Genomic DNA, 11,185 nt, shown 5'->3' on the forward strand with positions numbered 1-11,185 from the left:
CCAAAACAGAAATTAATGTGCTTCTTTCTGTCATAACAAAACCGTATCGCGGGATTTAAGATATATCTTATATATACGACATTTAATCGACAACCAAAATACATAAATGAATGACAGCATTTCAAATTCTTTGTCTTACATTATCTTTAACTGCAAATGGAACATTTAATTTTTTTTATATTTATTTATTGGACTCAATTTAAGTTTAGTTAAAAACATAAAAAATATGTTCTAGATTAGCCGAATTTCTTCTATGCTCATGAAATTTACCAAATAAAATTCAAAAAATCCACAGATACATTTTCATAGCTGAGATTGCACTTCTATGCGCCATAGATGTAATACATACATCTGACATATACATATCTATGCTATGCGCTCTCTAATGGCTCTCGCGCGCAGTGATGATGTAATAATAACAGCGTCGCGTAAAGTATCTTAGCAACATTCTCCGGAGCGTCTGTCATGGCGCCTCCGATGCTTTCTGTTTTGTTAAACCTGAGCACGACTGGGACGTTTCATCAAATCATACATTCAAAATACCGTGCATGATCACATTTTGTGTTGAAGACGAATAGAAGATGCCTCCGAAAAGGAGAGGACCTCTTCAGACGGTCCAAAGAGAAACGGATGACATCAAGAGAAAGGTTGATAATAAATAAATAAATTACATTTAATTTAATTGATTGAATGAAATGTTTGTTCTTTTGCTGGTGCGCACCGGTTTTGATATTAAACCACTACTCACTGTTATCCGTCCTGTAGGTGGACGCTTTGGTGCAGCATGCTGCTGAACCAGATGAGTCTGACAGGACAGAGACATTGGAGAGGTAAAGACGTCTTCCCACTGTTTTGTTTTTGAACGTCTCTACATCAACTAGGTCAAATAGCGCATACTTTCTGCGTTTTGCGGTGATTTGTAATGGTGTTGCATTTCAGGTGCAAAGAGTTACAGCGCGCAGTGGAGGAAATTATGAAGACTCTGAAGAAATTATCTAAAGTAATGTTTATGTCTGTGTATTGGTATTGTTACTTCATCTCACATAAATTGCTACATATTTAATTTAAAAAACATAATAAAAACTATTTCTGAAATAATTTTTTTCTTGCACATATAAAATGTGTATGTATATTTCTCTCCTTTAGATTTTTGATGAACGTTTACTGAACCCTATACAATGTATCATGTTAGATCCTGCTTTAATATGCTGAATGCCATGTGTGCAGGCAGATGAGCTGGCTCCAGTGGGGAATTATGACCAGTGTAAGAGGGAAGAGGAGAAGCGTTTGTTGACTTTATATGAGCGTCTACAGTCTCTAGCTCTTCAGCTGCAGCCTCATGATGAGTATGTAACCTCATCCATTCAAACAAATCTTACTCACCTGACCAGCACAGATCCCAGAGACTTTATCATGCATTCAAACAAACCATCAAACCATTTTTAGATCAGCTTTTATCCATATGAAATCATTTATATAACATTTATATTAAATCAAAATATTTAATACCATAGTTTTTTCTTGGCCACATAGGACGGCTGGACCTAGTTCGTCCCAGAGAGATCAGGAGAGCGAGGAGGAAAATAGTGATGAAGAAGATGAGAGCTCTGAGGATGAAGATGCTGAAGAAGAAGTACAGGATGATGATGATGATGATGATGATGATGATAATGCTGACAGTGCTGATGAGGATATTGGTCCAACTGCTAAAGGACAAGGATCTGTCACCTACATTGCTCTCAGTGCGTTTACGGGAGAGGAAGAAGGGGACCTCAGCATCCAGGTAACAGTCATAACATTTTATTTTAGGTGTTGAATACTTGAATTCGGGTTATTTTCTTGCACTGAGCAATTCAGTGAGTCTCACTTGAGTCTTTTTTGTGTTGTTTCAGAAAGGAGAGGTTTTGAGAGTTGTCTCTAAGAATAAGGATGGATGGTGGCTGGCTCAAAACTCAAAAGGCCAGAAGGGCCTGGTGCCCAAAACCTTCCTGAAGGTGCGTATAATATCACAGGCACTCACTGAGTGCATTTACATGCGCCATGTAAATGGTTGATAACAAGTAAGTCATATTCACACATTAAACAGTGTTTTTATTATTGGGGAAAGCCATAAATGATTTAAACAAAACTTAATAAAAACCCTAGATTTTTGTCTTTTAATTCACTTTTGCTTTTTATATGCACAAGCTGATAATTTTTTAGAGTACATTTTGACATAAAGATTGGAGGAAAAACAACATTTCAAATCTCATTAAACACTGCTTTCCTGCAGTTTACTGCTTTAATAATGCTTTACAGTATTATGGTTTTGATTGACATTTTCACATTATGCATATAATGTATCTTTATTTTATAATTTTACAGTGTCTGAGTCATATTCCAGAGCAGTTCGGGACTGGTGTAGGCTGTGCACTTTTATAAATATACAAATTAAACTCTTGAATGAACAAAATAAAAAAAAGACTAAGCACTAATTTGCAGTCAGTTAGGAGTCTGTGTGTAGATCATTAACATGGATAAATTGCATCTGTGAATGTACCATAACTGTGTATTTTCAGACGTCTTCGCAGGATAGTGAGCGAGTGAATGAGAATGAGGATGAGGGGGAGAGTGAAGAGGAAGAGGAGGATCCTGACTTAAAGTCCAGGTGATATTTCCTCTCTCTCCACTAAATGGCAGCATTGTGTTCATATTTTGTCGTGTATAATATAGCTCACAATTTCTGAAGTTGAAAGGAATTAAACGGAAGATTAAGTTCATATGCAGCCTTTACTAAAGAAAATGATCAAATACTGCCTCTTGTCCAACTAGCAAAACATCCAATTGGAACACAGTGCGGAAGGCTGTTACTGAGGTATATTCTATGTAGATAATTACACCCTTAAAGGGCTAGTTCACCCAAAAATGAACATTTTGTCATCATTCACCCTCATGTTGTTACAAACATTTATACATTTCTTTCTGAAGAAGAATGTTGGTAAGCAAATAGTTGTCCATATCCATGGTTACCAACATTTTTCAACAGAAGAAAGAAACTCATACAGGTTTGAAACAACTTGAGAGTGAGTAAATGATGACAGAAATTTTATTTTTGGGGTGAACTATCCCTTTAATAATCATAACACTAATTATAACACACATTACCATAACTTTCTAACTAGCACCCTCACATAGTGAAATGTGCTGGTGTGTTGTTTCTGCAGATAGATGCTACTGATGTGCTTTCAGCGATGGGTGCTATCCCACCAGGCTTCAGACCCTCCACTCTCTCCAGACTCCTAGAGGAAGGTCACTACCTGTCTCTTTATTTTTCCAAACCTATAGATGAAATGCCATTTTCAGTCTTTAAAGAGCTCAGTTACCTAAAATGCAGTTTATTTGATTTGTTTTACATTATAACATCTGGTAAAAATTCCGATTTTATAGCGATATATTACAGATGTATCGTATGTATACCTTTTGTGTTTGTGTATTTGTGCCAAGCAGGGAGATCTTATAGAGCAAGTCACTTCATTCAGCCCAAGCTTAGCCAGTCACAACTCTCCTTTAAAGATCTCCATATGGACCCAGACACAGGCAAGGTACCTAACTGCAAAGCACACACTAGTTGCATTTACTAAGATTTTAATAATAATATTTTCATTTGCATTTAGACATTTAACAGACGCTTGTATCCAAAGCAACTTACAAATGAGGACAATGGAAGCAATCAAAATCAACAAAAGAGCAATGATAAGCAAGTGCTATAACAAGTCTCAGTTAGCTTAATGCAGTACACATAGATATACAGTATATACAATATGTATAGAAATATATTTTAAAAATGTAAAAAAAAATGCTTTTTTAAATCCTGAATTTGTTTGAAAAATACAGTAAAACACTAATATTATGAAGTTTAATTACAATTAGTAATCACAATTAAAAAATGTTAAATGTTTTACATTTTTCAACAGCCGTTACTCCAGTCTGAGTTAGCTTAATGCAGTACACATAGATATACAGTATATACAATATGTATAGAAATATATTTTAAAAATGTAAAAAAAAAATGCTTTTTTAAATCCTGAATTTGTTTGAAAAATACAGTAAAACACTAATATTATGAAGTTTAATTACAATTAGTAATCACAATTAAAAAATGTTAAATGTTTTACATTTTTCAACAGCCGTTACTCCAGTCTTCAGTGTCACATGATCCTTCGAAAATCATTCTAATACAGAAACCGTGATCCTTTTTTTTAGCAAGTGCACATTAAATAGTTCAAAAAGAAACGGTAAAGATACATATAATGTTAAAAAAGACTTCTATTTCAAGTTTTTTCTGTTCTTGTGAGCTTTCTATTCATCAAAGAATCCTGAAAAAATCTAGAACACATTTTCCATTAAAATATTAAGATGCAAAAATTTTTTTTACATTTATAATAATAAGAACCATAATTAATAATTGAGCACCCAAAATAATAGCGCAGCAATTCAGCATATTAGAATGATTTCTGAAGGATCATGTGACACTGAAGACTACAGTTTAGAAATAGAAATAGAAATGGTTATTTTAAATTGCAATAATATTTCAAATCCAGCCTTGCTGAGCATAAGAAGCTTTTTTCAAAAACATTTTAAAAATCGTAATTATTCGAAACATTTGAGCAGTAGTATATAGAGAAAGAAAGAATGTGTATGTGTGTATTTGCCCAGGTTCACGGCCAGTCATCTAGAGTGGGTTTAATCCTGACCCTGTGGAACTGTCGAATGATCCCACCCCCCGGGGTCGGGTTACAGGTGCTCAGCAGGCACATTCGGCTCTGTGCATTTGATGGAACCCAGGTAACACACACACACACACACACTGCTGCACCTACAACCATAATTATTGCCCCTTTATGATCTTAAAAGAGAGAGATTTGCATACAAATGTTTCTTGGAAAGCTTGAGTAATGATTCCTGATTCGATTCTGAAATTAAGTGTTGCTCATGTGGAACAGTAATCCGGGTGGAACCATTTGAAACCTAAAACAAATAACAAAGCATCATGGGATTAACAGCTGGGGTGCTTGAATTAATACAGTTGCAATCCAAAAGCATGAGTGTAAAATACTACGGCATATTTGAGTCTTGCGTGTTAACAGTTTAATCATTACTTGGTTTCTGTATGATATTTGTCTTTCACAACTCTGGATTTGTTAATTCTATTTGATTACTTATCGTCAGGAATTTTATATTTAGGAGAGAACCAGGAAGTGTTTCAGTGCATGTTTATAGATAATAAGTAGAGTATTATGGTGTAATGTCCAGCGTTAATTGTGCACAGTTGATCTTTTCTTTGATGTTTCTGAATGAGTCACTTAAGTCATTGTAAACGGCAGAACAATTATAACGCACATTCAAAACCCGTTTGTCTTCCCAACGTTTATTGCAAACAGGTGTCATGTGACACAATTGCAGTGGACATGGTGCCATTGTTTCTTTTTCACTCATTGTTCCACCTTTTAAGTTTACTTAAAAATTTTCCTTGTCAGGTTTTGAGTAACATTCACACAGTCAGAGCCACTTACAACTCCAAGAGCCCAAAGACCTGGAGCTTTTCTCCACGGGTAAGACTAAGCTACACTTGAACATGTGCAAACACATGTACAAAAGTCTGAGGCCACATTAAAAAGCTGGGATTTGAAATCTAATTTAAACCTAGAAATAAAGACATTTTTAAGATTTTGACATTTTGAAACAAAGAAATTTTTTAATTTAAAATGAATATAAAATAGTTCAGATTTTGCACAAATTGTGATGCTGATAATGTAATTTGTAATAAAAATATTAAATTAAAAATACAGAATTTTCACCAGTGTCTCACCTCACTGTATATACTTTTATGTAATATAACCGTTTATCCTTTTAATCTGTATTTTTCCCCTGTGTGTGTATTTCAGATGACTGGGATGCTGCCCTGTCTACTGGATGGAGACTGTTTCCTGCGTTGTGACTCTGAATCTCCTGATCTTGGAATTCTGTTTGAATTGGGTGTAACCTACATAAGAAATGTGAGCAACTATTTCTTGCAATAAAAATTCTTATCATTTAAACAATCATATCACAGTACCACCCAACTCTGATCAAAGAGGACACACGGCCTTCATCTAACCTCAGAAAGATAAAAGATCACTTATCTTTTACCCTCTCACATATTTCCATAAACACACACACAATGATCTCTATTAAAGGTATACTTCACTCAAAAATGAAAATTCTGTCAATTACTCACTCTGGAGTCATTCCAAACATGTAAGGATAACATTCTTCTGCGAAACACAAAAGAAGATATTCTGAGTAACATTAGGAACAGCACTGGAGTTCATTGGAGTTCCATTGTATTTCTCAATTTTTGGTGAATGTAAGTGATGACAATTTTTTTTTTGGGGTGAACTATCCCTTTACTAATGGAATAAAGGGGTGTAACTATCTACAAGGTTTCCTTCAGTATCCAGCAAAAAATCGTCTTGCGCAGAAATAACTTTGGTAAAAAAAAAAACTTTGGTTTCTTTGGTAAAAATGTTTGTACTCTCTTTCAGTCCACAGGGGAGAGAGGAGACCTCAGCTGTGGCTGGGCGTTCCTTAAACTGTTTGATGAAAGTGGAGCCCCCATTGCTCTACGGTACACACTAATTCACTTATTAGAATATGATCGATGCATAGCGGTTATATTTTTCCTTACATACTTACAAACTATATGAATGTGTGTGTAGGACACAAGAGCTCACTGTCCATGGTGGCACACCATTTGAGAAAGACAGTGACATGGATACCACATCTACCAAAAGAGGTAACATTCTCTTACAAACACACACACACACACACAAATATATACAAACTGATATCTTCTGTTCTGTCCTCAGGATATCCTACTGGTGTGTTTCAGCAGATGTTGCTGTCCAGGAAGATCCCTAAACTTGTTGTTAAGCTCAAATCAGTAAAAACACGAAGCAGAGAGCTTCTGAAGTAAGAATGCGTACACACTAGAGTATACAGTTCATTAATGTTTAAAAATGTGGGTCAGTATGATTTTATGTTTTTGAAAAGTCTCTTATGCTCACCAAAGCTGTCTTTATTTGACCAAAAATATAGTAATATTGTGAAATATTATTACAATTCAAAATGAATAACTTTTTTTTTTTAAATGTAATTTATTCCAGTGATGAAAAAGCTAAATTTTTGGCAGTCTTCAGTGTCTCATGATCTTTCAGAGATCATTCTAATGCACTGATTTGCTGCTCAAAAAATATTTTGTATTATTCTCAATGTTGAAAACAGTTATGCTGCTAAATATTTATAATAAATTTTTGCTGGATTCTTTGATGGATAGAAGTTTCAAAGGAAGAGCATTTATTTGAAATAAAAAATCTTTTTTAATGCCTCTCAGTTCTGATCAATTTAATGCTTCCTTGCTAAATTTAAATAATAATTTATTTGAAAAAAATCCCAAATTTTTGAATGGTTGCTAAGATTTTCATTGTAAAAAATCTGTAGGGTTCCACAGTGTTTTTTGATAAATATTCATGAAAAATCAAATATGGTTATTTATATTGTTACTAAATATTTTTTTTCTTAATGTTTCATAAGTCTGCTGCCTGACACTATAGTAGGAAGTCTGTCCACAGTACATCTCTTGGCAACATACAGGCAAATACTCGCTGATGCTCTTTTATTGGACAGAATCACCATGTATAATGCAGGTAACACACACACATTTCATTAGATTTTCTTAGTTTTTTCTTAGTGCTTGATGTGTATCTAATGTGCATCAGAGGTTTCTGTCACATCACAACACTATATACAATTTCTTTGTATATAGCAAATGTAAATTTAAAACATAAATGTAAATGAGAATGTAAAAGTGAATGTAAATAGCTTGGCTCCGTGTTCTACCTAGATCTGATCTGCAGCTCGGTTCTAGCATCCTTCCCTGATGTTCTAGATCAGCCAGACCTGATGGATGCATTTAGGGTGAGACTGGTCAAATAAACACACACTTTTACTTGCCGCGTGAACCCTACCTTTAAAAGAAAAGTTTTTGCATTTTTTTAATTATTAAAATTTAAAATGAATTCTTAATTATTTAATTTAACTATAAAATAAATTACTGTTAAAAATATTTTAATTGATTTACCAGTTGAGAACATAGCCAAAGAGGGTTTTAATTTTTGTCTGTTTAAATTAACTTCTAGGGACAAAAGCATACCATCATATACATGGGGCTATAATGTTATAAATGGGGGTAGATGTTATCAAAAGTACTAAACTTAAACTGTTTCTGTTTTACAGAAATCATGGACTGAATCAGAGAGTAACCTGAGAAGATCTGATAAGGTACAGTGTGTGTCACACGACTGCCACAGTATTGCTTTAATGTGTTTATTCGTGCTGTTTATATGCAATGTGTGTTTCTGTGTATTTCAGAGAGATATTAATGTGTTGAAGCAGATGTTTGTGAGCGTTTATATGGGCAGCGTGTTTCCATTGTTGTACTCTGTGGAGATGCCTGCTCCCTGCTGGGCAGATGAGGAAGTGGAATCTCAACGTGCTCGTATTATCTACAGCCCTTCCCAAAAACCCTCAGTGGAAACTCTGCTTTCCTCTCAATGTTCACATCAAGCCTTTGACATCACACAGGTCACCTATGACCTCATCAGCAGTGCCCAGCACTGAGTCTAGCGACTGACCTATCACATGGTCCTCCAAAAGTGTCCAAAAATGTTTGATTGTATTTTTTCATTCTTTTAAAAATGTATATTTAGATTCTAAACGTATAAATAAAACTGGTTAGTCTCTCATACCCTGCCCAGCAAGCTTATTCACAGTTATGCTGATGGGGAAATCATGCCATACTGTGCATACAGCATTTGTGCATGTGATTGTGTTTGTAAAGCATCCCATGACCGCCCGGACCTTAAATAATGGTCTATTTTTAAAGGTCCCCTGAAATGCTTAGAAACACCGTTACTCTGTGTTGACGTCATTTTAACTGAAACAGGAAGACAGGGCGGGACATATCAAGCAGCCCCGCCCCTTTTTAAAATAGCCAATAGCGTTCATCTCCGTAGAGCCACATTTGACGGGGTATGCCAGCCACAATCTCATCCATATTGCTATGAAATATAGCATTCTGTGTAGAATTCAAAAAGCTCCGATAAATTTTGTGGTCTGCACCGACTCGCGCATGTGATCCGCTCTGTGCTATCGTGTCTCTGGACCGGAGCAGAGTGTGTGTGCATGACACAGTGCGAAAACCAGACTTTATTTCCTCAATGGAAAGCATATTTACACTGTTTGAATCGTTCCCTGTCCCCTATATAGTGCACTACGTGCCATTCACTGTACAGAAAATACGAATTCTGTGGACAAGTGACCGATTTCAGCCGCGGCTTCAGCGTCTATTTTATAGTGTAGGGGGCGGGCGCTTCGGATTCTAGAGAGCATTTGATTGGACAGAAAGTTTGATGAGATGCTGAAGTACGATGTGACGTCAAAAAAATCGTTGATCCGTTTTGGCGGAAGTGACGAACTGCAAGCTTTGAATGCTTATATCTTCTAAATGTCACTGTTTTGGAGCACACTGCCTTATAGATAACCTTAAGACTAACATATTGATACTAACCCAAAAAACTTTAATTTTGATTTCATGGGGACTTTAAGTACCACACCTCCTAAATACAACTCCTCTCTCTTTCTTTCTCTCATTTATTTTCTCACACAAACTCATAACTACATGGTTTAAGTACACACCTCTCTGTCTTTAATACAAGCCTCCTATTTAAACGTTCCACTCCTTTAAAGCAAGTCGTACACTTAGAAAGCTGTTCCCATTCTTTCCGTGTCTGACACACCGCCTCGCCCAGCCATCCTGAAGTGTGGTGTAGTCAGATGCTTATAAAGATGCAGACATGAATCGGCATTAATTATTCTGAAGACAAATGTACAGTAGTATCGCTGATGTACAGAGGTGTGATAACATGGCAACTGAATGTGTAATCTTCTTATACTGTATTATATATGCTAGCTGCTCACCCACAACATGTTTCTGTGCTGTAATCGCTGTATTGTGAATCACAAGTAGTGCTGCAACCACAAAACTGTAGATACTGAGAGGATGCGTTCCCCCGCTATCCAAATAGTGGTTAATCAATATGGTTTACAAACTACTTCTTACAATCAGTAGCTAAACTAGAGTCAAGCCACTAAAAGTAGCTAACTACATTGTACATACAAGATATTGTGAAGAAAGCAATCTCAGAAAGCACTGCAACAATCTTAAATTGAAAATATGGATAAAAAACTTTATATAATATTACATTGTATAATTCATGATGCTAAAACAGTCTTTCTGTGTGTGTGCTGAAAAAAAAGGTTTGTGACCAGGAAAGTATTTTTCCCTGCTGGATTCTGTTTCCACACTCCCAGTGTTTACAGAGAAATAATAGAGAACTGGTCTGACAACATTCCATCTTTTAATATGAACCTGTTAGAATTCCACCCTATCTGTAAGCATAGAGTTTCTTCCCTGGCAGCTCAATGCTCATCCAGTTGTAACTGACAGTTACCTGTAAAACAATTTAGTCTTCCATTCTCAGTTTTTAAGACAACATAAACAGAAAGCTTTTAATGAGTTGTCATATGATGAGTAAACTTCTTCAATACATTTTTTTTTTGGTGGGGGGAATGAGAGTATTTACGTGTGTCTCGGGCCTGTCTGAAGGGGTGGGATTCCAGACCGTTCGTATTTCACCACCACACAGGAAACCCGAGTTAGTAAAATGACACGCCCGGGTGACCTGCTGTTGTGGTGACAGAAAAGCATTGGAGCCCAAAGTCCACACACACACACACACACACACTGTCTGGACAGAGATGATAGATGTTTGGGATAATTATACGAGTTGAAATTGTGTAAAGTCACACCCTTAAATATAATACAGTCTGTACTTGTATGTGTGTTCCTATGTGTTGATATTCACTCAGATCAAATTTGCTTTTAATTAAGCAGAAAATGTTCTAAATGTGCTTTCAGATGAAATCACATTTGGTCTATTATACCTAAAATCCCTGAAACTTTGTATAGGATACATGCGGAATTCCTTAACCCATAGCAAAATACATTATGGTGCATTTGCAGGCTCGATCTCCATAAAGCAGTCAA

At 35.8% G+C, this 11,185-nt stretch overlaps 1 protein-coding gene across 2 annotated transcripts; it reads left to right on the forward strand.

Moving 5' to 3' along the window:
• Positions 1-416: 416 nt before the first annotated feature.
• nphp1 (nephronophthisis 1) lies at positions 417-8,822 on the forward strand. 2 transcript variants are annotated; one of them, XM_016269990.1, is made up of 20 exons: positions 417-647; positions 766-830; positions 940-1,000; positions 1,228-1,346; positions 1,534-1,783; positions 1,893-1,994; positions 2,559-2,647; positions 2,812-2,854; positions 3,204-3,288; positions 3,487-3,581; positions 4,696-4,824; positions 5,517-5,591; positions 5,925-6,035; positions 6,564-6,646; positions 6,738-6,814; positions 6,888-6,990; positions 7,612-7,724; positions 7,922-7,995; positions 8,314-8,358; positions 8,449-8,822. In XM_016269990.1, exons 1-20 carry the CDS (start codon positions 582-584, stop codon positions 8,695-8,697), a joined length of 2,034 nt encoding a protein of 677 aa, XP_016125476.1. In that variant the 5' UTR covers positions 417-581; the 3' UTR covers positions 8,698-8,822. The 2 variants fall into 2 exon arrangements, with proteins under 2 accessions (XP_016125476.1, XP_016125477.1); XM_016269991.1 differs by lacking the exon at positions 5,925-6,035.
• The last annotated feature ends 2,363 nt before the right edge of the window (positions 8,823-11,185 follow it).

The sequence above is a fragment of the Sinocyclocheilus grahami genome, unplaced genomic scaffold (assembly GCF_001515645.1).
Source record: "Sinocyclocheilus grahami isolate Dianchi unplaced genomic scaffold, SAMN03320097.WGS_v1.1 scaffold54.1, whole genome shotgun sequence".
Taxonomy (NCBI): Eukaryota; Metazoa; Chordata; class Actinopteri; order Cypriniformes; family Cyprinidae; genus Sinocyclocheilus; species Sinocyclocheilus grahami.